Source organism: Paramormyrops kingsleyae, chromosome 15, assembly GCF_048594095.1.
Source record: "Paramormyrops kingsleyae isolate MSU_618 chromosome 15, PKINGS_0.4, whole genome shotgun sequence".
Classification (NCBI taxonomy): domain Eukaryota; kingdom Metazoa; phylum Chordata; class Actinopteri; order Osteoglossiformes; family Mormyridae; genus Paramormyrops; species Paramormyrops kingsleyae.
The window spans coordinates 9442274-9468765 of record NC_132811.1 but is presented as its reverse complement, the minus strand read 5'-3'; the positions used below and the strand labels follow the sequence as shown (position 1 = coordinate 9468765).

At 39.5% G+C, this 26492-nt stretch overlaps 1 protein-coding gene across 2 annotated transcripts in view; it reads left to right on the top strand.

Moving 5' to 3' along the window:
- The window catches only part of LOC111833989 (uncharacterized), an 83838-nt gene extending 62583 nt beyond the window's left edge, over positions 1 to 21255 (top strand). For both annotated transcript variants that reach the window (XM_072699517.1, XM_023792817.2), the window contains 30 exons: positions 1687 to 1731; positions 3570 to 3623; positions 5054 to 5107; positions 5193 to 5246; positions 5849 to 5902; positions 6240 to 6293; positions 6416 to 6523; positions 6833 to 6886; positions 7339 to 7446; positions 7868 to 7921; positions 8858 to 8911; positions 9526 to 9582; positions 10098 to 10151; positions 10672 to 10725; positions 10918 to 10971; positions 12918 to 12971; positions 13314 to 13421; positions 15198 to 15305; positions 15426 to 15533; positions 16095 to 16148; positions 16246 to 16308; positions 16393 to 16446; positions 16892 to 16927; positions 17572 to 17607; positions 17786 to 17812; positions 18285 to 18350; positions 18450 to 18618; positions 18749 to 18858; positions 19677 to 19892; positions 20038 to 21255. In XM_072699517.1, the coding sequence (XP_072555618.1) occupies positions 1687 to 1731; positions 3570 to 3623; positions 5054 to 5107; positions 5193 to 5246; positions 5849 to 5902; positions 6240 to 6293; positions 6416 to 6523; positions 6833 to 6886; positions 7339 to 7446; positions 7868 to 7921; positions 8858 to 8911; positions 9526 to 9582; positions 10098 to 10151; positions 10672 to 10725; positions 10918 to 10971; positions 12918 to 12971; positions 13314 to 13421; positions 15198 to 15305; positions 15426 to 15533; positions 16095 to 16148; positions 16246 to 16308; positions 16393 to 16446; positions 16892 to 16927; positions 17572 to 17607; positions 17786 to 17812; positions 18285 to 18350; positions 18450 to 18618; positions 18749 to 18858; positions 19677 to 19892; positions 20038 to 20190 (2274 nt within the window). In that variant the 3' untranslated portion in view covers positions 20191 to 21255. The remainder of the gene's footprint in view (positions 1 to 1686; positions 1732 to 3569; positions 3624 to 5053; positions 5108 to 5192; positions 5247 to 5848; positions 5903 to 6239; positions 6294 to 6415; positions 6524 to 6832; positions 6887 to 7338; positions 7447 to 7867; positions 7922 to 8857; positions 8912 to 9525; positions 9583 to 10097; positions 10152 to 10671; positions 10726 to 10917; positions 10972 to 12917; positions 12972 to 13313; positions 13422 to 15197; positions 15306 to 15425; positions 15534 to 16094; positions 16149 to 16245; positions 16309 to 16392; positions 16447 to 16891; positions 16928 to 17571; positions 17608 to 17785; positions 17813 to 18284; positions 18351 to 18449; positions 18619 to 18748; positions 18859 to 19676; positions 19893 to 20037) is intronic.
- Positions 21256 to 26492: the final 5237 nt, after the last annotated feature.

The window sequence follows — 26492 nt, the reverse complement described above, 5'->3', positions numbered from 1 at the left end:
CTGTGACAGAATTTCATGCTGTAATGTTCTATTCATGACTATAACATCTTTGAAAACAGCTGTTTAACATGATGAGGAGCACTATCACGAAATTTTGCATGTCCAGTGTGAATACTAAGTCTCAGTATGTGTGATAGTTTTGAGATTTCTAAATGGTTGACCATCAGAAGACATCTTTTGTCTGCATGGTTGTGCTAGCAGACTAGAATACATGCACAAAGCCTGCATATTTTCATGTTAATAGGAGATGAAATGGCCAGCCTCTGAAGACAAGCAAGCTCTGTATATGGTGGAACATTTCGGTGTAAATCTAATGTAATGTAAATTCACAAGAAATGCGATTTATCTTGGGTGAAAAGTGAGACACACCCTGCCGTGAACAGATCCTGTAAATCTGGCTTACAGTATAGTAACCACTCTTTGCTTGATTACCACCCCCCCCCCCCTTAATTGTTACATTTTAGTTTCCATTAAAATGTAGCTATGATGAAAAAGGCCTTGGGTGGGTAAGTACAGAACCCACATCATTTTGAATTAATTAAGTAGGTTTCATTAAACACAGTAAGAGGCTGCATATGCCAGGTTGGGGACTTTGATGTTTTCGATGGGTATTTCCAGTGGTTGTGAGCACCCTCCCATCAAAGATAATCAGGGATGTGTAGCAATATATTTAATGGGAGTCTTGGATGACTGGATGTGGGCTGCCAGTCTACACTCTATTTCTTTGAAGATGTGTAAGGTTGAGTGGCCAACCTGAACTGGCTCCTTCTGTGTAATAGATTTGATTTCTTCTGATGTCTTTAATGAATGAAATGGTGGGGGTGATGTGGTATATATTACTCTTCAGTAGAAACCCCTAGTATACCAACGGCTTGTCTTGTACTGCAAATAGAGTCACATTGCATATTACACTTGCATTTTATACTTTCCGGTCACTCTGTTAATAATTAATATGTTAGAGTAGATAGAACTTATATTTAGAAATTTGTATTTATTGTAATTTTGCACTGTTTATAATTGTCTTTCCTACTAAGAGGACATTAAAGTAAGAATTTCATTGTACTCTGTACACTGTACTTGTACACATAACAATAATCTTTGAATTTTGTACTAAAGATTAAAATTACTCGCCTCATTTGATACATCATTGCTCCCCCCTATTCCTCAGGTCATTGCATTAGTACTATAAAAACAAAGCTATATATCAATATAATACAATATAATAATTTAATTATTCAGTATAATACTTTTTTTTATCTTGACAGGTATAATATAAAAAGGATAACTTGAAATGATCCCATATGTGTCTGGGGCTTAGGGCTTAATTAAAACAAATTTCTCAGTAGGGTATTTTTTTTATTTTTTTTTTGAGGATACAGAACATTCTTTGAACGTTTTATATGCTTTTGCAAGGAGCAACAACTGTTCACATTCTTCACGTAATATCAAGTTACTTGGGTATGTTATGAACGGGGAAAAAAAAAAAATCACTCCAGGATCTAAACCCCCCCCCAGTCTTACTGTTTCAATAATACCTGATAATGAGGAGAGTAACTTTTGATATATGTTACATTGTGGTACATCTGTATCCTTAGGCAGTACCCCAAAGTGCTCCAGTGTGATAGTTTATGTGCAGTGCCACTCCTGTCAGAACAGTAATGACAATAAAATGGTCTTCTTTTTCAGGGAAAGGCAGGGAGTCCTGGGGAAAGAGGCCTGTCGGGCATCTCTGTAAGTATAAACCTTCACTTCTTCTTTGTAGCATGGCCCTCTCTGGCACGCAATGGAACGCCCATTCAGAAGGCAGTAAATCCATGGATTATGTACATCGCACTCTCAATAGTCATACTTATGCTGGTATAAATTATCTAAAGCCGTGTTGGCGGAGAACCGTTTCATTCAAATCGCTGACAGGCAATTTGTATTGTTTGTTAGGAAACCTCTATAACACCTCATTAGCTGTTGACCAGATTAGAGTGTATGTAATATTTTCAGTGGCTCATTGCAGGTAATAGGGTATCATTAATCATTACTCTTAGTAAAATGTGGATTTGCTTCTAATGCATTCTGGAACGACCTATAATGCTGCTCGACTTTGTGCCGGTTTGAGGGGTTTTTCCATTTTTGCCTTGGGTAATTTGGTTTTGGCGTGCCACCCAACAGTGCCGTTGAAGAGGGGCATTGTGCTTTTATTTCTGATTTCCATTACACACGCATGCTTACTGGCAGTAGCCTGTCTTGCACGGTGTCTGATTCTGATATTTTCATGGGGAGGCATTTCGTTGAGGCAAGTTTGTTCGTAACTGGCAGATCACTGATTTCTTCCATACGACTTGGGCATGGAAACCTGCTCTCGTATACGAGAGGGCTTGGGCGTGTTTGGAAGCAGCCTGTAAGGTCTTTCCTGGCTAGAAGCGCTTTTATATTTATCAGCTTGGAGGAAGCTGTTGTTACATTCAAGATGCTTACCTCTCCGGAACGACACTTCTGAACCTTTACTGATACCAGGGCAGGAGAAAGTTGCTAATTCTATGTTAACCAGCACAATGATATGCTCTAAAAAAATTTAAAAAAAAAGAGCCATTTTCCCGGCAATATTCACATTCACAGTGCCATCTAGTGAACTAGTGAACTATGTCTTTAATGACATAGACCAGGGTTATTCAACTCACGGTCCTCGAGGTCCGAGCACTGCTGGTTTTCCAGCCTTCCTTTACCTGTCAGTCAGGTGTGAAGCCTCTGACCAATCAGAATCAGTAATTATTAAACAACTACCTGGGAGAACTGAAAACACGGCCTGGATTTGGAATCGAGGTCCAGAGTTGAAGAACCCTGACATAGACGGTTAACCAAAAAAACCTCTCAATAAAAAATCTGATGCAACTGTATTTAAGTTTCGGCATCACAGATGCACAGCAGGAATTCATTTTTAAGCATTGTGGAGAACTCTTGTGATCACATATAATGCAGTTTTCATTTGCTAGCTTAAAAATGGCTTAATTTAAAAACTATTAAAAGTTAGCCAAACTTGAGGAAACCGAAAATGGGTGTAACATAACATGTAATTAATAATTAGTAGTTTTAAAAATTGTGGCATATGCTTCCAGATTTTTTATTATGAAGTGCCAAAGGGTATTTTCCATTACAGTTGACGTATCTGACCAGCTTAATATTTCACATCATTATTCCTTCCACCTTATAAATTATGTAGGCGTTAATTAGGAGATGGGACAGTTTTGACGTAAATAACATTTCCATTACTAAACCATGTTTATTTATGTATGTACTACCTTGCGTATCTGTCCATTGGGGATTTTATTAAACTAATTTCTTACTCCATGTAACATATAAAAATACCTAAATCAAGAATCCAAGAATTGAAATTCTGGAATGTTTATGATTATGAAAATGCAGCGTATGATCAGTCCAGTTTGTAAAATAAAATGGTGTTAAAAAACATTGAGACATCAAAAACATATATTTTATGCAACTGTTTAGTTGTTTAGTAGTTAGCTCCACTGGTTGTTTTTATTTTATTTTATTTATTTTATTTTATTTTTGTTTTGCAGGGCACGCCGGGGTTTCCTGGAAGTACAGGGGAGCGGGGACCTCCGGGGGAGTCTGTACGTGCCTCAAACTCTGATTTGTTGTTTGAAATGTAGTAACTATTAAACTATTTGTCAGTCATGTCACTCATTCGGGGATGACAGTTTCTCTGTTGTGCTTGGTTGCACTTTCATTGTTCGCGAAGGGTTTTCACTCAAGGCATGCTGTTCAGTTGGGTTGGTGGATATCAGTTGTTCTCAATGTGTTTATATGCTTGTGTGCATGTATGGATAGAGGGTCTTGAATGGAAATTCCTCATTCCCAACAAACATCATTTTTTGTTTCAAGTTATCGGATTATCTTTGTGGTAATCCCCACTTTACATTCTGTACTTTCTTGGATAGGCTGTGGATCACCATGAATATAACTTGCTAACTTGAAACAAAAAAGTATGTTGGTTGGGAAATGGGAATTTGCTTCTGTGTTAGCTATTAGTAAATATTAAATTATTTTACATTTAATGCAGATGTTCTGCATATGGCTCTCTTTGTCTGCAGTTTGCATAGGCTCCCTTTGTGTAGGTTAACTTCTGTTGACCGAAAAAGTGGTCCCCACAACGTCAAAATATATATCTGACCCACACAGATGCACACATTAGGCACCAAATGTCCCCATAATGTGATAAAACCTGTCAAATTGTTTTGAAATTTTGGTTGGTCTGTACAAGGGGAAAATCAGTTTTATAAAATTCTGCAATTATAATCAAAAAACGGCAAAAGTCTTGTATTTTGTTTGGTTATTTATGGCTAAGCTTTGGACTGGGTAAGGGGTAGCATTAACATACCCGCCTTGCTACCTGGGATAGGGATTGTGTACTCGATAAGTAATCAGAGAAAATGGACGGCGGTTTTTATTAGAACTTTCTGAAAATATATTGCAAGCATGTTTGAAAGTTGTACACCTGAAGTTGAAATATTTATGTGTTTCAGTTAATCATTTCATGCTATTTCGTGATTGCATGATTCAGTATACATTAAGATTACACTTATTTTTATTTATTTAGCACTCGCTTTTATCCAAAGTGATGCACAAGTAAACAGAGCATTACAAACATAACACTCTCTAGAAGTCAACTAGGCATGAGTGCACAGTAGCTAGGCTGAGTTCTTGTTTCCATTAGCAAAATGCGGGGTGGACCTGCACTGGGTACTGCACTAGCCTTAGGTTCAGACAGGGTTTCTCCAGAACAATGCACCGTAATCCGGGTGACATTATGTAACCCTGATCCTGCCATGAGTCATTTGGGCAGTGTGCTCACATTCAACAAGCTGAACAGGACACGGTTCTGAGGAGATCTTGCCTCACCAAGATGGGGTGATGCCTATACATGTCTAAGAAAGGTGATAAGCTTTTTCACATAGTGTAAGCTGGGTAAGTTACTTTTTGATAAAAAGGGGGGGGGGATCTCTTTGTGAAGCTGCCTTTTCTGATTTAATTGATTTTCTAGGGACCCAGAGGACCAGCAGGGGACCCAGGACCGGAGGGCGAAATCGGCCTTGAGGTACATCGTCTGACACCCCTGAATCCCTCCTGACGTTCCCTTCTTTCTCCGAGCACTGAAAGCTGTCCTTCATCCTTTCCTACAGGGACCTATTGGGCCAGAGGGAGAGCCTGGTGCAGTGGGTGAACCCGGGCCCAAGGTTAGTCTTCATGATAGCCCAAAGCATGTTCTTATAGCAATGAAACACATTAAAAGTAGGTCATTGCTTAAACTTTTCATTATGAATGGATCTTGATTATGGCGTGTGATGGGCTGGCATCCAGTCCATGGGGTTCCTTTGCCATGTGCACTTTGCACGTTCCAGGCTCACTTTATAAGCATGTATGGAAGATGGATGGGATTATATTGGCTTCAAATTGGCTATTATCATTATTGAATATGTTCATGTAAATAATACACATGTATAATATAATAAAAGTCTGCATCAGACATCATGTTTAAATTTTGTAAATTCCATGTCGTGATTTATTTAGGATTTTAAATTCAAAATGCATTTCTTTGGTCTGTCTGCATCCCTTCTTTTTAAGTAACAGAATTTTATACTTGACATCGAAAAATTGTTTGTTCGTTTAAGATGGTCGCCTGGGGATGTCGCACCGCTGAAAGCTCTGTTTGAGATTCTCATGAAAGTGAAAAAAGTTTCAGAACGCTGAACCGCAAACAAAAAACAGATGAAAGTCCTTTGTTCTTCTTTGTACTAAATGTCCTAAGATTGTCTGCTCCCCATCTTTTGTTCCTCAGGGAGAAATTGGGCTTCCTGGAGATGAAGGGGAGCTGGGGCAGGAAGGAATCAGAGTGAGTGCTAAAGAAATGCTGCCGCATCTGTTTACAGATGCCAGTTTGCTCGCAATGAACAGGCTGAATGTAGCAGTCAGGTGGTTTAACCTCTGCTGGATAAATATTTTTTCCCATTTTTTGAAGTACAAGATTTCCCGTCAGACCATCTGCAGAGTATCTGTTTGCAAATCCCCAGCAGTCGTATTTTTTCCTCAGTTGTCTTTGTTTTTCTTTCTGACTATCCATATTTGTAGTTTGCAGTGTATTTTGTACATATTCAAGGAATGATTTTAAAATAATAAACCAAATGAAAAGGATTTAAAATCACGTAGCATCAATCGGCTGTATTTTGTAGGGTCTTCTGGGTCCCATGGGTGAAGATGGAGTTCAAGGAAAGGACGGGCCCAAGGTGGATATGCAAACGTCAGAGGAATGACTTTCCCATTCCTGTCTTTGGGCCACACGGGACAGTAACTAAATGGAGGGATGTTTTCAGCGTAAGAAAGCTCTTTTTCTGTTTATGGACCGAAGGGGAGGCCGGGAGACCGTGGGCATGTTGGGGAGCCGGGGGACAAAGGTGAAGAGGGAAACCCGGGGCCTGCGGGCCTTCCCGGGGAGGCGGGAAAGCGTGGCTTTCCGGTAAGTATCTTCGGGAGCGATGGTCGTCTGACAAAATGCCGTTGTTCCTTTTAGTCTCCTTGTACAGTCACCCCAGTACTTTTATGGTAGACTTTATATCTTCCACTCCCATCCCTCCACCTCAGCATGTTCCTTCTCCTGACTGTGTTTCTGTGTTTAAGAAAATGATCTTCTGTGATGCTCCTGTACTGATCTGGTGCTGTTATTTATTTATTTATAGCAGCTCAGTTCTCCTGTAGCTGCATTCTCATGTCTGCGCATGTATTAAGTGTGGCCTGATATATCTTACATAAGTATATCATAAATTAGGGTCCTGAAGGAAAACAAGGACCTCCAGGTAATCGTGGCCGTCATGGAAAAAAGGTAAATATTGTTTTGTAGTTTCTCCCATACCTTTGTTAAACTGTCAATGTGCGTTTTTGACACTCACCATCTAAGAGCTAGAGCATTCATAATGCATAATAAGCATGGCTATAATGTGTTATGCCTTTTAATAGTTACAGTTGTGTTTATAATACTTTATGAATGCATTATAATGCATTATAAAGGTATCTATAGTGCATTACAGAGGAGAGCTTCATAGAGCGTTCATAATGCATAATAAACATGGCTATGTATTATGCCTTTTTATAAATGGTTATAGTTGTGTTTATAATATTTTATGAATGCATTATAATGCATTATGAAGGTATTTATAATGCATTATACGTGAGTGCTTAAAGTAAAGTGTTACCAGAGTAATTTAAATGTGTAATATAAAGTGCAGGATATGACTCGGGTGATATAAGTTCATTGAGTGTGTGCTGCTCATCCAGGGTGAGAAAGGTCTGACAGGATCGGCTGGTGAAACCGGACCGCGTGGTGATGCAGGAAAGATGGGAGAAAAGGGGCCGAAAGGGGCCAGAGGCACCAGAGGCCCTCCGGTGAGCTGCACATGCAGTAGCTATTCCGACATTTCTGCTGTATTGTTTTTTTAATCAATTGTAACATTGTAGTTATTGGCTTTAATGCATCAACAAATGGCAGACCTCTGCTGGCCAAATGAAATTAATTGCCTCCCAGTATTTTTGTAACTGATTGGATTATTAGAAAATGTTTATTCCTCTTGATAGCCAGAGAAGAATTACAAAGTATGGGAAAATAAAAGCAATATCCAATGTAAATGTTAACGTTAATTTTTAGATCCACAAAGGAGCTTTCTTCTCAGATTTTTCAAAAGAAAGGCATATGGAGATGCCAGATCTTGTTTTTCTGTATGAGCTCAAACCACAATATTCAGAATGTACTTCTGTCTCAAAATGTGTTGTTCCATCAGTTAAAGTCTGTTTCCTATGTTATCATCAGGGCCCACTGGGACCAATGGGTCCTGAGGGGCTGCCAGGAATTATGGGATATACTGTAAGTTTGTCCTCTTTATTCTGTTAAAACTGTAGAGTGCTTAGCAAATACAGACACTCCTCTATTTACGAATGAGTTACGTTCCGAACAGCCGTTCGTACTGTAACTTGAAATGTTCATAAGTCGTTATTCAACATCATTTTAAGGGCATACGCAAGTACAAAGAACTAGGATGCTGGGAGTACGCACGCTACGCTGCTGCACGGCAGGAGTAGCGGCCAGAAATCGTACGAGGTGGAACTGGCGCGCAGAAAGAAAAAATTGATGTTGCGGACAGGAAACAGGAGGCCAAGGAACACAATTTGGACTTACAGTCCTTGTTCGTATGTCTGAAAGTTTGTAAATTGAGAGTTCGTAAGTAGAGGAGCATCTGTACTGTGCTCTTCTGTGATTAGTAGACAACACTCAGGTGACCACAAGTGCCTGCTGTGGATTTGCTTGCCATTTTCGGTTTATGGTAAAATAGCAGTTCGGGTTGAAATCATAGCTGGCATATTATGGTTTGACCACGTTTGGGCTGAAAATGTAAATCTGTGTCAATTATATTCATTCAGCATTTGAATCTTTCAAATTCTCACCACCTGGTTTTATTATATTCATGATTAACTCAGCGTTGGGTCATCCTTCAATTAGTGATGCACTAGAATTGGTGTATTACCTTTTCATAGTCTGTAACCCTGTTCAAAGCAAAAATAGCATGGCTGTGTTAGTTTGAGTGATACACATGAAACAAGAAAAGGCAAGTAAGCAGAATATGGGAAATGTCAACGGTGAAGTATGCACTTGTTCACATGCAGCATGCTGGGCCCATAGTGGATTCCTCTGCCATGTTCATAAACAATGTCTGTCTGAGTTTCTCTTCTGCTCAACAAATAAGGCAGGGGAGGAATGTGCCAGCAACTGTGATGTGTTGATAATCACGCCTCTTATTCCCAGGGTCACCCGGGCAAGCCTGGGCCTATCGGACCACCCGGCCCAAAAGGTGAAAAGGTAATCTGATTCCATCAATGATTTGCGTGTGTACATCTCAGCACAGACTTCCCAGCATATACTGGCTCTATTTTAAATTTATATTTCTGTATTTAGCAGACGCTTTTGACCAAAGCGACGGACAAGTGAGGCAAATTGCCCATACACACATGGGTGCTATAAAGGAGTCAACTAGGCATAAGTGCAGTTAGATTGAGATTCCAGTGAATGCCCAGCTATAAGTATAAGCAGGATTGGAGCAGAAGCTACAAAACAACATCTAACAAAGCAAGAACCTAATAAGACTATTCATGGTCCAGCAGTGCAACATAAGAACATTCATGGAATGTAAAGCGGCATCAGGGTAGTAGAGAAATTCATGGAAGAGATGGATATTGAGGCGTTTCTTGAAGGTAGAGAGGGAATCTGATGACCGGATGTGGTTCAGCAGCTCATTCCACCATCGGGGAACCACACAAGAGAACCATCTGCAGTTACTTCATTCTTGTGTTTTTCAGAAGAATGAAGTAATGTTCGGGTGTGATTCCGGCCGAGAGCAGTAGCAATTCTGCCGCGTCTCATGTAACAGTCCTGAATGAAATGTGAAATGGTAACAAACTTTGGTATGTTTTCAGGGCTACCCAGGAGAGGATAACAAATCTCCAGGACCACCGGGATCCATAGGTGAACCAGTAGGTTATGTTTTCTTTTAACTTCCCATCCCTAACCCAGAGAGACTGTGTTTCAGTAATGCTGCATTCATAAACGGCAAGTCTGTATTAGTCATTTACATACTTCAATATGCTGGAGGCCTTTTCTTGAGCCATTATTATTGAGGTCGTGTGAGTTATAACGATAAACGCAGTTCAAACCTTCTGGAGCCTTTATTTTACTTTACAGGCATATATAATGAGCTGTTGACTAGTTTAAGGGATTCTAACATAATGTTTAAATCATTGATAAAGGGTATTAATGCTAAGGGTTGTTTTGTCTGTCTTTTACTGTGAAGCGCACTGTCACTTCCTCTCTCGCCCCAGGCGTGCCTCACTGTGGTTTTTCTCTCGTGACGACACGGTAGATTGAGTGGGATTAAATGAAATGCTTACAGGAGGACACTGATTGGCAAGTGGGATTTTCCCACCAGTGCGTTGCTTAGGCTGGCAGAGGCAGCTGTTTATATATCGCAATGTCGTTGGTGTTTGGGCAGGGTCCTGCCGGCAAGCGAGGGGAGCGGGGGGAGCCAGGGGAGCTGGGATATCAGGTAAGATTACTTATCTTTCATGCTCTGTTCCCCATCTGCCAGCGAATAGGGACCACACACCACACACGGACTCTGGCTTCTAAAACTCGAAATGCGTGGGAAGGAGAACGTAGTCGACTACTGCTACACTTTAGTAAAGGCCGTGAATTTGTTTTTATTTTTGGCATATCAGCATTGCATGATTTGCCAATTTGAGTCATACATACCACCTGAGACACAGATCAGGACTCTGTTATTCTAGCAGCAGTAAAATGTTCATGTTATGGAATTGAAGTACTATAAATCAAGGACCATAAGCACATATTGTAATGCAAAATATTTCAGCTAATTAGAGACTGAATAGAAACAGAACATCTTCAAGGACAAGTTTTATATACCAGTATTGAGTCTGGGGAAAGTTGGAACTGATTTTACTTAAATCTCATTGATATTGTTTGTTCAAATACACATCTGTTTGGATCATTAGTGACTATTCTATCTGTCATCACCCATTGAATGGTTTCACGCATATTAATTTCAGGGTCACATTGGCATTACTGGACCTAGAGGTGCTATTGGACAGCAAGGGCCACCAGTAAGTTTCAGAGATCCCCGATACTTAAACTGATGTCTTGGTATATGACAATATTGCATTTCACACATGATTTCCCAGAAAACCACTTGGTCTGCATTGATATATTGGGAAACATGCTGCAAAGCTAGGAGTCTCTGTCCAAGATTCTGCAGCAGCTGTTCAGCTGTGTTGTGATTGTCACCTGTTGTGCAGGGTAAGCCTGGGGAACCTGGAGAGCAAGGACCCAATGGAGAGAAGGGCAAACAGGTGTGCAAACTTATACCCGTATATAATATGTATACAGTGCCAGTCAGGGCAAACAGGTGTGCAAACTTATACCCGTATATAATGTGTACAGTGCTAGTCAGGGCAAACAGGTGTGCAAACTTATACCCGTATATAATGTGTACAGTGCCAGTCAGGGCAAACAGGTGTGCAGACTTATACCCGTATATAATGTGTACAGTGCCCGTCAGGGCAAACAGGTGTGCAAATTTATACCCGTATATAATGTGTACAGTGCCAGTCAGGGCAAACAGGTGTGCAAACTTATACCCGTATATAATGTGTACAGTGCCAGTCAGGGCAAACAGGTGTACAAACATATCCCCATATATATGGGACTCAGAAGGTTGCTGGTTCAAATTATTTGAACAAGGCCATTACCCCAGTTGCTCCAGGGTCTGGCTGACTTTACTGTCTCCTCTACACCAGTTCCATGAGGTAGTCTCCTGGGATGCTCTTCCAGCTGTCCTGAAGGAGGTCCCACATATATGCTTAGCACTCATTAGCTGCTTTTCCTTCACTCTCTGGTCAAACTCCTCCAAAACCATTTCTGCTGGGTTTAGGTCAGGTGGCCATGTCATGTGACATTATCATGCCTTTGTAGGTGGCTTGACGTGTCCAAACAAATGACTGGTACTGTGTGTGTGTCTGTGTGTGTGTGTGTGTGTGTGCGTGTGCATGCGTGTATGTGTGTATCAGTCTTGGCACCAAGTCTTGCTAAATTCCTCAGCAGACATCTGTCTTTTTCTAGCAGATAATGCTAGATATTTTTTTATTGAATTCAGTTACCTGCTTGTCTACTATATGTGTTGCCAAGTGTTTTAAGATAGTAGAAGCCCTCCTTAAAACAGAATACGTATATTAATCTGTCAAAATATGCGCGTCTGTTTATTCAGCTGAACTACACTAAAGGTCTGCGTATTAGGCTGGGCTTTTAATGCTTTTTGATATATGTGTTTTGAGACCCTTTGAGCTGTAGAAATGTTGCAAAAATAGTTTTGAAATTACCCAATAATCAGTTAGAGTAAATTTGTTTCTCCTACATATAAAAAAGAATGCAGCCGTCTTGGCCACCCACACTATGAATAACTGCGTGATTTTATGGGGATTTTCTTTTTTTACTATTCACACAATGAACACTCGAACATGACTGATCCTTATTATACTACGACAAGTAAACATGGTTAAATCGGTTAATCCCACCACGAAAAAGATTATTAACCTCATTAATTGTACATAGTGCATTTCTACTTTAACGAATGAGTAAATATTACATTACCATTGAATTTTTGATATTTAAACAATTGAAACATACATGTTTTTGGTAAATATTTGATTGCATTTTATGTGATGTGTGTACATGTGCGGTACCGATAACATTTTACTAGGTACATTTTGTCTTCAAAAAGAAGACCAGCATGTCCTATTCTGATGGCCAGGTTCATTGCATTTACCTGCTTTTTCCCCCAACATCCTCTGCAAAACATCATGACAATTAAGAAGGTATTAAACTACAGAAATTCACTGTAAGCCTCGGCACCAACTAACTGCCATATAATACAAATACCGCAGGAATTCAGTGTATTGAAACTATATATGGCAGGAAAAACTGAAGAGTAGAAGCTCAGATTGCGATGCCAAACCAAGCTACAGAGCTTAGTCTGCGGTTGCAGTATCTGAGAGTTTAGATGGATGTGTGGGGTCAATTTTGGCCGAATCAACCTGTCATGCTACAGAAATGTCCTTCCCCTGAGCACTGGAAAGGAAAAGGAACGAGTGCATGGCCAATAAAAATGCGTATTAGGTTAGCATTAAGGCCATAGTCACAGGACATTGTACAACCTGGTTCCAGTACTGTGGCTCTTTATTGCTCAGTTTTACTAGTCCATTTGTAACTTGTGTATTATGTTCATGCCTGTGTTTTTCAGGGACTGACTGGGAAGAGGGGAGTGAAGGGTCCAGCAGGTAAACATGGCGATGAAGTGAGTATCGCTAAGACCTCCTTGATTTATGTTTTGTACTGTTGAGTTCTGGAATGGCACTAAGGCTGATGTCAGTAGTGAACCAATGGCCAATGGCAGTCATGTGACGCATAATGGGAAGAGCAGTTGCAGTAGTGCCTGGCTGCTTCGCTGCATAATGTATGTTATCTGTAAATGTTCTTGCTTTTATATTGTACTTCATTTCAAAATGTAGTTTATCAATGACAACGTGGAATTTCTTCATTTTTCCAGATGCTTTGCACGGAGTAGAATTGCAAGGGAAAAAATAATGTTAGTCAAATGACAATAGCAGCGGAACTCTGTGGCTGTGTTGATTTCTAGGGGCCCCTGGGTTTACCTGGATCGAGAGGGATGGAGGGCTATCCCGGGATGGATGGCCCTCCTGGACTTCCTGGTCATCTAGGACTACCTGGAAAACCCGGACGTAAGGTATATATCTGGGAAATCAGTCCCTGTCCTGTGCTTTTAGTAGAGCAAATTACCAGCCGCCTAAGTCACTAATTGAAAATTTGTTAAGCAACTGGTCTCAAGCACTATGCCAAACAGCTGCGATATATCAGTATTTCATTGTGAAACAAATAAATAAAAATGATTTAGAATCTAGGCCTTTGTAAACGAATGTGTGTGATTGTTTAATGATGGTGCAATGATGCAGAGTACTTCATGTCATTTGGTCGTAATAGGAATAAAGTGTTGTCCTATGGGCATACTATTATGTTGCTGATTGGCCAGGCATAATGGGATACCTACAGGTTAACCATGCAGGTTTACCGTGCTGTTACTGCAGCCAGAAAGACCTCTCCGAATAAATTGCCCAGCAGGAGAGATGAAGGATGAGCTGAGCCAGGGCCTGTTCTTCCAGACAGAATATGATTCTTCTGGCTGAATTTCCACCAGAGAGCCACTTATGAATGTACTTAGTGCGAAACAATCTTTAAATGGGGCATTTATAAAAAGTTGAAGTTCTACAGCAAAGGTATATTAACGTATTAATGTCTTTACACCTACGGTTGGTTGTGCTATATCATTTTCATTTTAATTGTGCTGTTGATTTGTCCTTTTTCAATAGCTCGTATGCTCAGCTTCCAGCTGTCATTCCACTTACTATTATGCTCTTATTGTTGAATTTCGCTCTTCGTTACCATATGTTTGTTTAGTGTTGTTAGTTTCAAATTCTTATGACATTCCATGCCAAATTCCTCATACATACAAATGATAAAACTGTTTCTGATTCTGAACCATAGAATAGCCTGCTTAGGCAGTATGTGCAGTGACTACTCTTTCCCTGTCTACATTAGCCCTGTCATTGTTCCCACTCTTGTCAATTCAGTAGCCTTTAAATCATTCCCCAAAACAGATTCCCCCAGGCTGCCCCTAATTTCCTCTGTTCGATCACAGTGTCTGTTTACACCGTTAGCGACAGGAAGGTGTGGTCTTCTCATTAGCTACTGCTAAATCCCTGAGCTCCCCTACCTACAGTTGCTTCTGCTAACTGATTTTGGTTTTTTTCTTATACTTTTCTGGAATTTCACTGGTGTCTTCAGCTCTACTTCCTGCTGCTTTGTTTATTAGAACCCAGCAAAAAAGGCAGATCATGCATTAGTTCTATGTAGCCTGTTTTTTGCAGTTAAACTGTCTGAATTTTAATGACTGCAAAACTCTCCCGCCAGCTCTTGAACCAGCTGAAAACAAACCTGAAATGGAAAGAGGCATCGCTAAGTTCTATACTAGTTAACCATGCTTTATAGTGAAGAATAAAAAAAATGCTCACCAATGTAGTAACGTATCATTAACCTCATGAATATTCCTATTGTATCTGATATGGAAAGCAGAGATTCAATTGTAAAGTTTTGATTTTTTTTCTTAGTTTAGCCATATTACATATATGCATATATTAAATGTATTTTTGATTTCCTTTTAGATATTTTTTTTCACCACTCAAGCAATGATACTAACTTTTCATGCATTGTGAAACACAGTCTGTGCCATATAACTGGAATTACAATAGTTGGCATTTTTTTTTGTTATTTAATAGCATTAGGATGAATGGCAGGAATTTTAAGCAAATGTGTGTCTGTCCCATCTTGCTAAAAAATGAAATGTGTGCCTTAGCTGTTGCTTCTCTGAACCGGATCTGGGTTTATCGGACTCTACAGGCTTAGTAACCAGCCTGCACTTCTCCTCCTGCATTTTGGTCCTTTATAGGGTCATCGTGGTGCTGCAGGCATGGAGGGGAAGGCAGGGCTTCCGGGTCCTCGAGGTGAACTCGGACTTCCTGGCATGCCTGGCGAGAAGGGACCCCCAGGGCAGAAGGTACATGTGACCACTAGGCGTATTGCTGCTAATATTTGCTCAACTCATAATCAAGAACCCCAGTTATTCTTCTGAACATTATGTGTCAGGGTACTTGATGTCTGCTGTGCATTTTGCCAGGGGGAACCTGGGCTGGTAGGGGAAACGGGACCCCCAGGGCGTAAAGGACTGGAGGGCATGCAGCCGGACCAGGGCAAGAAAGGAGAAGCTGGCATGAAAGGACAGCCGGTAGGTACCTTTGGGAAACATCCTCTCCACAAATACAGCTGATTGTCTAACCTCACTGTCCTCTGTTTCATTGATATAAGTACACAAATTCACGTTATCAACTGAAAATATGTCCCCATGCTTTGGCGTCCTGTCGTCTCATTTCTGTGAAAGATCTAACAGGAGATGAAGAGCTGGTTCGGGCTGCCGGTCTGCTCACATCTGCGTGTCTATTCAGTTTCCCACAGAGAATTAGTTTCAACTTATCTGGGTCGAGTGGAAGGAATTCTGTTTGGCAAGGACACCACGTCATAACGTTATTTGTATTGTGATTAAGTGTTTTATATTTTCGATAAAAACAAACTCCCAAATTTAGCCTAGGCTTTAAGTTCCTTAGAAAGATGGAAAAAGGTAATTTTGATGACTATAACTATTCCGACTTTGTCAGGAACAGGTTTTTTTAAATGCTCTCTACTCCTTCGTAAAATCGGTTGCTGAAGCTATTTAAGAAATTGTATTAAATAGTAAAAGTGTTGCCTTCTTCATTCAGTGTTGTCTTAATTTCATTTAATTCTTCTCCAGGGGGGACCAGGGGAGCAAGGAATGCGAGGGTTTCAAGGATTTCCTGGCCCAAAGGTTTGTACAAGTTTATTCAGGTGGCATGTTTTGGAGAGCTGATAGTAAATGCTTTGGTGTGGAAGAAAGGTTAAGATTTGTCTTTTTTTTAATGCAGGGTCCCAGTGGAGATCTGGGTTTCAAAGGCATTCCAGGACCCAAAGGTCCTGCTGGAATTGTGGTAAGCCCATTGAAATAAAGGCTCTTCATGCTGGTTTTTCCGGATGTCTCTGCACGTTCTGTGTAAATTCCCATTTCTCTGCAGGGAATCACTGGACCAGCTGGCCCAATTGGCATGATTGGACCTGTGGGAAAGCCTGTATGTTCTCTTCTTCTCTAATTATTAACATAAAAACCACATGCTATATTAAAAATGCAGACCTTTCATCACCTATTGCATGTTGCTACCTACACTCAATACAAAGATTTTCAAATCATTTTTTTATGGTGATATTCATTCATTCTTGAAAGAATATATCTTGTTATGCCGAATATTTTCGTTTGAGCATCTCACAGCATTTACATTCTCATTTAAGCACAACATGGCAATAGGAAATAATTTATGCACAAGCTCAATAATTAAATGTTTTAATGCTATCGCCTTCATTTTCTCAGTGGGGGGTACATGGCAAGTGTATTTATCCATGGAGAAAAGGGGATGAGGCCAAGTCTGCTTTCAATGTGCAGTTTTGGTACTGAAGGAAGTATATATACTAGAAACAGTTGAGGGAATCTCCAGAGAAATGATCTGTATTCATTTACAGGGGCACCGAGGGCCCAAAGGAAGCCCGGGGGATATGGTATGAATCTGTGCATTTTAAGACCTATTATCGATTTTAGTCTGTATAACATATTGGGTGTTTCTCAATACCAAGAACGCAAAGATCATACTTGTTTTCTGCGAGAGTCAGGTCATGCCAACTTGCCTCCCAAGAACGAACTTGGGATGCAATGAATCATGGGATTGTTTTCTTTACCAAGCATGCAACCTTGATATGTATCCTTGATTGGGGGCTGGGCAAGAACAACATCCAAGGATTTTTACCATCTTCCATACTTCCATTCCTGAGTATTGCAATTGTATTTCATCAATTGGAGATGAAGTATGCAAGAACACAAGAACGATCAAGTACACATATTGATAAACACCCATCATGTGATTTCTTTCACAAGTAACTTTCAATAGATGCAAAAAACAATTGTTATGGTGGACAAGTGTTATACTCGTGTAGCAGACTCTGATGTGTGAAATGTCATCTAATTGATTAGAAATCCAACAGTGGGGCTCCTCTGTATCCGATGCTTCAAATATCCCGATCAATCCAGATTAAGCTGTGGCTTTAGATTTCATCGTTATCCATAGAATAATAGATCTACCATCCTACATTTGGTGGATTTATTGTAACAGACCACTGTCAGTATAATTTGTTTGTATGTCCTTCAGGGACCCCAGGGGCCACAGGGTAGCCCAGGCCCACAGGTGAGTGTTCATCCAATCCCTTCTCAGCTTTTTTAGGTACTTTGCTCTCCAGCAGTTGTTTCTAAAACAAAGTAACCGTACTGTAATATATTTCCTTGCTGCGCAACACTGTGTTATAGGCAAAGAATGGCTCTGATTCTCGTGTTACCTGCCTTAGTGCTTCACCTTATTTTTTCAGGGTGCTCCAGGTGCTCCAGGTCGGACGGTAAGAACTGACAATGAAACGTTTATTACGAGCTGAGTGAAGTTGATGCCCAGTGGTGGCATTTTTGTGTGAGATTTCCCAGAGGCCACTGGACTGATGTTTACTAAATGCTCCAAGTTCATCATGGGGGCAAGATGCGACTGATTCTAGGAATAACGCTTTGGGGGTGGCAAGTGTGAGCATGCTGGTCTTATCTGACGTTCAGGCTGAGTTGGAAAGTGGAAAGCTTTGCGGAATGTTTTGCCTTTATTAGGGGTTAGTGTCCCATTAAGCCCAGATTCGGATTTCATATTTCTGTGAAGGAAAAGGGGGCATTTTTTAGCAACAAACCCCAGAGGCAGTTCTTATCAGTTTGTTGTTGCTGCACAGTTATCCAAACTGTGAACCAGGATACAACAAAAGGAACTATGTTCTGTGATTATCACTGATAAATATTTTTTATTACATTTTTTTGTGGTGTATCTTCCTCCAGACACATGTAAGTCTTAATGCAGCTGTACAAGCCTTGATTGAAACCACCTCTGCTCTGCGTATGGAGGTAAATAGTTCTGTTCTCAGGCCAAATTAAACTAACTGTAACTATGATTGCAAAATTCTGGAAATTTTCTGTTAATTTCTGCTAATTCCCATACACCAGAGCTACCAGAACACAGAGGTGTCTGTGTCCGACCTCAGTGCTGAGATCCTTAAGACTTTGCAGTACCTGAGTAGTGTGATTGAGAGCATTAAGAGACCCCTGGGTACCCAATCCAACCCCGCGAGGCTCTGCAAGGACCTGCTAGACTGCCACCAGCGGCTGTCGGATGGTGAGGGCACTGATTTCCTCCTCGCTTTTCTCCATTTGCATTGATGTTCCTTGACATTGTCACCTCATTGAAAAACAGAATGCCCTGAAAGGAGCCTGTGTTTGTGATGCATGTATTTGTATATTTTTAGGATGGTTCTGGATAGATCCCAACCTTGGATGTCCATCAGATGCTATTAAGGTCTTCTGCAATTTTACTGCAGGTGGCCAAACATGCATCCACCCACTTGCTATGCATAAGGTAATGTGACCCCACCACAAAACGTGGGAATGCATTCAGACAGGAATCCTCAGCCATCAGCTTCACATGCAGTGATTGTAACTCTCTTTGGGTGGGTTTGGAATATGGCTTTTATTGTGCCATGCAATAATATTTGTGAAATTGTGATAAAAGACTTAGCTAAACTTTATGCACCCTAATATTAAACTAATATTAAGAAAAATTTAAATATCATTCTTTATCCTATTATTATTTATTTTATAGGTTACCAATTTATTTCAGGCACTTCAGTTGTTGTGTGCATTATGTTAAGTAAAAAATGAATCTATTTTTTTCCTTTAAGATATTTTGACAATATGTACGATGTTTAAGTGGCGATGAGTGATTACATTATGTTTGGGTTTCATTGATATTTTGCTGAGATTATGATCAAAATAGTATGTATTAATATTATGTGAAATGGATTAGAGTGTTTTGTTCCACATTATATGTTTTTATGCTACTGCAGCTTTTAAACATTGTTTTTGCTGTGAGGTTTGAAGCATTTTTACCCAATATGTGTGTACTTTTGTTCATGTAGCCACATGTTATATAAAATATTTCAGGTCATGGCTCCATATTGCATAAAGAAGGTATTCAAGATGGAAACTTTTAATCACCAAGTATCCCCCCCCCCTAAAACTAATTCCAAAAGTTCTTGCACTGAAACAGTCTGAATTCTTCTCTCAAAAGTGTTGCCTGACGGGGTGTCCCCGTGGGTCACCTGGAAATATCTGCAGATGTTTGTGTGAAAAAAGCTTCTCTAACTTCTTATCCTCCTATTGCCCCTTCAACCACAGATGGAGTTTGGCATTAAAAAAGTCCAGATGAAATTTCTTCACTTGTTGAGCACGGAGGCTACGCAGACCATTGCAGTTCGCTGTCTTAGCACAGCAGCGTCGAAAACCACAAATTCAGACTGGCTGAAGAAGTCTGTGAGCTTTGTGGGGTGGAACGGACAAATGCTTGAGGATTACACATTACTTGAACCACATGTGCTTCTAGATGGGTGCAAGGTAGTAATCATGCCTGCTTGGACCTTATTTGGAATTTTTTTAAGAGCTACTGACATCCAAGACCCCTTTGATGGGTGACCTTCCCACTGTAAGGTTTCAAATTTCACCCCTCAGACTTTTTTACCATTGCATCCTCTCTTCCCAGATTCAAGATGGCAGCTGGCACCAGTCACACTTCTTCTTCCGAACTCAGGACAGCCAGAAGCTCCCTGTTGTGAACTTTCAGGTGTTTCCCGCCGCCCAGCAGGGCTACCACCGGCGGCAGGACCTTGAGGTGGGACCTGTCTGCTTTTTGTGAACCTCTCTCCATACCTGCTAGAAACCGTCAGTGCGTCAGTCCTTGAAGAGGTCATCTTTAAAAAAGGTGGTTTCCACTGATTGGACCCTCATGGAATGGATTTCCATGAGCAGTACCCCAGCAGGACAGTAACGGACTACTGTCTTTAGGAGCATAAGGCCAGATCAAAGAAGTACAGGACAACATCGTGTACCAGTATAGTTTTGAAAGACAAACAGATCACTATTCAATAAATAACACCCCAAACACATGGAGAAGCTAGTGTTCTACTGCCTAGCTGGTCTTAACATCCCAGAGAGGATTAATCTCTCTAGCTCATGAGTACTCTCCACACAAAACTCCTCTAAGTGCAATAGCTTATGGATTCATTGTCAATATTTTATTGCATTCTCAAACGTTTTTGATATGTAATTATTTTTTTACGTTGTCCATTCTGGACATGTACATCTTATCAGATGGTGCTCTACCTCCTTGATGTTTTGCCTTCAGCTATACGAAAGGTACTTGTATTTAAGGTTTTCCTTCTCGTTGAATGTACTGGTTACATCAAGAAACGTTCTGTTGTAAGAGTACTTCTATGAATTTGGTCATATAGTTCCGTGCTTACTTTATTTATATGTTAATAAATCACATGTTCTTCTGCTTTGTTTTCGAGGTGCCAACCAGTGGCCGCTGTTGTCATGGTGCTGCAGTAGTCACTATTTCGAAAGCTAGAAGACAATGTTCCTATGTATATTTTGATACATACGGTTGAATATTTATATTATTTTCACTTACATGACTGTACCTTCAATAAATTATACAATCTCTTTGAGATTGAATTTGCCCAAGTACCATTTAGTCATGACAGTTCCTCCATACATACATACATATATGTGACTGAGATTGTTAAGTACGTAAAATGACACTTATAATTCAAATGCCAGAACTAGAAACTGCAATAATCGGTTTTAAAATTCTTAATGGATTTCATTTGAGTCTAACTATATAAATGTGATGGAAGTAAAATATAGATACTGTAAATATGAAATGTATTGAATTTAAATAAACATTTTTTATTCTTAAGAGGTGTTTCTTTTTAATCAAATTTAGCATTACTATAAAGATTTAAAGGGCTTCGCTGTAGCTGCTCTATTATAAAATCAGGCAAATTTTTCTCTGAATTTATTCTGGAATATAGATATGGAGACAATTATAGTGTGATGGTCATCAAATGGGAACTGCACTGAGTATTCATGAAACTTCATACCATCTTGCTCTAATTCTCCTCAATAATGTAGAATGCAGAGAATCGGGACGGGACTCATTTCCTGTCAGTCTGACCTCGGAATCTGACTATAAGCACGCTCTCAGGATCGATGCAGAAGGACGTTTCAGATCACATCGGCCGGGTACGATACTGAAACACCTGCTATATGACACTCTGCGTCAGAAGGGGGCGCTGTCCGTACACGAGGTCGTTTTACAAGAAACACTTTTACCTTTTGTTATTTTAAGTATTATATGATACGGTACATAATAATTTAGGTATAAAATTTTTGCAAAGCGCTCCTCCATTGATTTTTGTGGGAATAATTAAAAAGTGTATTTCTCTTGTAATGAAAATTTATTATAAATAACTGAATAACTCAGTAAGAGTTAATAAGGTCAGACTGAACATGTTGGACTTTCTCCCTGGGTACCTTCACAGACCACATGTCTGAGTTCAGGACCAGACACTCCTGAGTATGAGTCTGAAAAGAAAAATCAACAGATGACTGGGTAATTTCATGCTTAAGTGGTCTGGCTTCTACCTAACCAAATATAATGAAGTACAATGTTAAGTGATCAAAAGGAGTCAGACTAAGCCAGAGGAATAACACAAGGGTAATGTGTTACAGTAAATGCCAGACTGTGTCTGGTACAGCTAAAAATGATGATTAAATGCAAGGATGCGTGCAGTGGTTGCTTAGCTCACAGAATTCATCCTCTTTTTTATAGGGAATGATGAAATTCTGAGTTAAGTGTGCTTGTAAACATGACTCCATCCATTTCCACTGAACAGGACCGCTATCATCACCTCCTACAGTTGTGTTTGTGCTATTACCTCTTTCTCCTGAATCTGTTCCTCTACTCCGAAAGACATGATCTTAGGTACAGAGTCAAGGACCAGTCCTTATACCCAAACTGACAGACCTCTGGTTACCTGTCCGCAGTCTTTACCAGAACTCCACATCCAATGTTTTCAAAAACCATTGGTAGCTTGTTTACAGTTGGGTAGTTACTGAAGCACATTACGCATCCAATTCAGGCATGAGTAGCACGTCCTGAACCTCTCCTACAGGAACAGAATGAGTTTATATCATTTATAATTGTATTTATTTACTAGACTTTTTGTCCAAAGCAATATATATGCAATGCAGAGAGTACATCACCAGCACGCTAGGCATAATTGCAGATAGACTGCATTTCCAATTAATTGTTGGCAACAAGTGCAAGAGACAATCTAAGCAGAAGACTGCAGGACACTGATTTGATGAGCTAGTTGTGGTCTTCGCAGAAAAAAACAGATACCTTGACAATATTGAACTGCTAACAGATAAAGTACATTAAGTCCTTCTCTTAATGAACATTAATGACATACAATGTAAGGCTACAGGGCATTTTTATACAGATGTGTTTCATCATACATCTTAATGTTCATTGAGACACACACACACACACACACACACATATATATATATATATAGTGTGTGTGTGTAATATACTATGTAAATTACTATAATGATAATAAATTAGGGTTATTTTGAAGCTTACTCAAAGTTTGATTATGCGGAAGGTGCACAGTATGTGAAATACATGATAAAATGCTTACATTTTTACCATGATATGAAATGGCTCTAATATTTAAACCAGGCCCTGGATGCCTAGGAAATAACGCAGGCTGGAGCCTTAGTTGGAAGCCTCAGTTCAGGGTTACCTTGTAATACATGCGAATGTGGCATGAAAACTGTGAAAAGTTGAGTTTGAGAAATGAAACTTTGAGCAAATAATACTACTAATGTTTTGTCAGTAAAACAACTGGCTATAAAATAGATTTTATATGGAAAAAAAAATATTTCTATAAAATCTAACTTTTTCTCCCACTGCAGAGAAAGTAAATGCTCTCATTGTAGGAAACCCGTAGGACGCATTTTTCCTATTATGAAAGAATCAGCATTGGACAGGTACCATATTCTGTTATCTAAAAGCTTGTCCCACTGAGTGTGGAGAGACAGAGGGACTTTGTCCACAATCCTGAGTGACGTCTGTGATTCTAACAAACATTATTGAGAAAATGAGAGTTTAGGTGTTTATAGCTCCTACCAGTGTTTGTCAGGTAGTTCATTTTTCATTTGAAATTTCTTCATACTCCCTAAAAAGTCATCTGGTAACACATGTTTTTTTTGACAGGCTGATTAAATTCCTAAAACTTTAGGAAGTTGATACAGACCTTCTTTTTGCATTTTCCAACGATGCAGTAGATGTGCTACATATTGAAAGGCAGTCGCCTTTTCTCTAAGCCTTCTCCATTTCTGGCCGTCATCTTACATGTGCTTATCATGGGGGGGGTGGGCAGTATTGAATACATAATGCGGGAGACGCTGCAGGGGTTTCTACTAATGTATATTCATGCTATTATGATCACTATCTCAATCACCCATTTATGTGTCCTCATTCTATATTTGTATTCAGAACTTATATTGATTCTGTTTCTACCTGTTTTTCTTTTTTTCTGTTTCAAACAAAAGTTGTTTCATTGATATGCAGTCTTAACATGCATGTTACTGTATAATTCTGTCAGGAAGCGTGGCTACATGCACATTTACAAGGTAGTAAATAGGAACATGCGTTTTGTGACTGCATACAGATTAGATGAATAGTCGTAGCTTTGCCACATGGTGTCACTCTTGCTAAATTAACTTTGAATCCCCTATTTAAAATACCATTTGAACACGGAACACATGATGATATGTGGAAACTCTTGGATCTTTATTTATTGGTTCAACCCATTTTCATAGTTTTTGCCATGTTTAGAGATTTTCAAAAGGCTTTAATGATTTATTTTCATATTACACTCATCCTGTTAAGGTGCTAGCATTCTGCCATTCTGTAATGGATGGTTACATACTGAATCTGCGGTTTATAAAGTACTGTAAAGTTACTAGATTTGCTGGATTTTAATTCAGATATGGATTGGGCATTATCTTCCAGTCTTGGTTATTCCACTTAATTTTTTTAACACAGTATAGAATACGAGCTACAATCAATGCCTTTCATTGCAGTAATACCATAATGATGCAAACCCGTATTGAATAATCCAGCACAGTAACACAGTATACGAGAATCTTTGTATTTTGTTTTACCTCACTGAGGTCAGGCTTAGTTCGTGTATTGCTGTGCTACCATAGAAACGCTGTTGACAGATGACTGTTCAAGGTTCATGTGCCAGATGGCCTGGAGTGCTGCTATTTTCTTAGATTTTTTAAAATGCTGTCAGGCTGAAATATGCTTAAAAATTTCACACGAGATGCAGTCCAACAATTCTGCTTCTCAGTAAATCGCTCTGTATATTTTAGGGGATATCACTATGCAAAACCTACTACTGTTTCCACTGGAGGCTTGCATCTTTTCCAGGGAAGGACACAATGTGGACTGAAACATGGAAAGAGTTTGTAATGTCTAGGAATTATGTAAAATATCACAGACTGAATATGTCTTCCAATGAAGCTGCAGTTGCTTATCCAAAAAGGTCCATTATTTTCACATGCACTGCTATTTAGATCGGAAATTGTTAATAAGATATGTGTGTCCACAGGTTAGATACTATTCTAACAATTAAGCAAAGACTGGTGAATCAGAATTACCAGCAGAATTAAAATAGTACCATAGTCATTTTAAAAATCATTATAAACTTTGAGCTTGGTCAAGAAATGTGTGTATCTCGTTAAAGTCCACCTGATTTTTTTATAGAAGTACGTTTGTGTTTAAGAAAATTATTCCTGAACTGTTATATATTTTTTTAACAAGTCCTAGTGTATATTCTCATAATGTGTGTGTGTGTGAGTGTATAATGTCCCATTGGTGCAATACAGAAAATACTGCAGTCAAAATATAAAGATTTTTTTAGAATTTAGTAATCAGTGGTCATTGTTGACACACCACAGCAAAATGTGTTCTCTGCATTTAACCCATATGTGACGTCGTGACATAGCAGGGGGCAGCTAATTCAGCACCCTGAGAGCAGTGCTTGGGGGCGCTACCTTGCTCAGAGTACCTCACTGGTCAGGGATTTGAACCACTTCCCTAACCACTAGGCCACCACTGCCCACTTTTTTATGTACAAATGTACAAAGTATATCTCATAAAATTAAGAGGTTCCTACCCAAGAGACTAAATATATTTTTGAGAAACAACTCATTATTGGCTGCTAGCTTTAGACATGATCATTCTTAGATTTGGGTTTGCTGTGTTCTAGAAGAATTCCATCCCCTGGTTATGAATGATAAGAACAGGGCATGCAGAAGATATGTCAGATAACGGTAAAATCACAACATTGCAGAACAATGTTAAGAACAGGCTGTTGTTGCAACAACAGATAACATTTTTCTTTCAATATGCGGTCAGTAAGATAACATATCACATTGCATTTATTATGTAGCACTTTCTTACAGCACATTCTGTTCCAGTTTGATTACTGGCCTGTTCTCATGCTTTCTATTCATAAAATATTTTATGTAGTTTTAACCATGCTTATAAAAAAATGGACACCAGCAACAGATCGGCACCATCTGTACCTTCCAGATGATGCTGGCTTTGAATAACTGCAGATTATTGGTCCTTAAACTGTCACCCACGATGGCTAAATATTAGCCATAAGCATTGTTACATTTTTTCTTTGTTCATAATGCTTCCCACGTTGCCAACTGTATTAGCTTGCAAATAGGGAATTTGATTAGGCATGTTAAAAGTGGACCAGGCAACATATTGCTTAACATCACAGGATTGAAGATTGCCAGTCAGACATTTGCTCTAACTGGCTAGATTTTCAGATGTTTTGAATAAGTGAGGCCAGTTAAGGATTGCAAACAAAGAAATTCATTTTTAATTTCTTAATATAAGCAAGTAACCATGAATCTTCCTCCAGAAGTCTGGGGTCCACCACTTAGTGAATGTATAGGCCGCAATGAATGCTCAATGTGTGTGTTTATATCAAATGTCAGATCATTTCTTTTCATGAACTCCTGATTTTTTTGACTTGGGAAATATGAATCGGTCTGAAA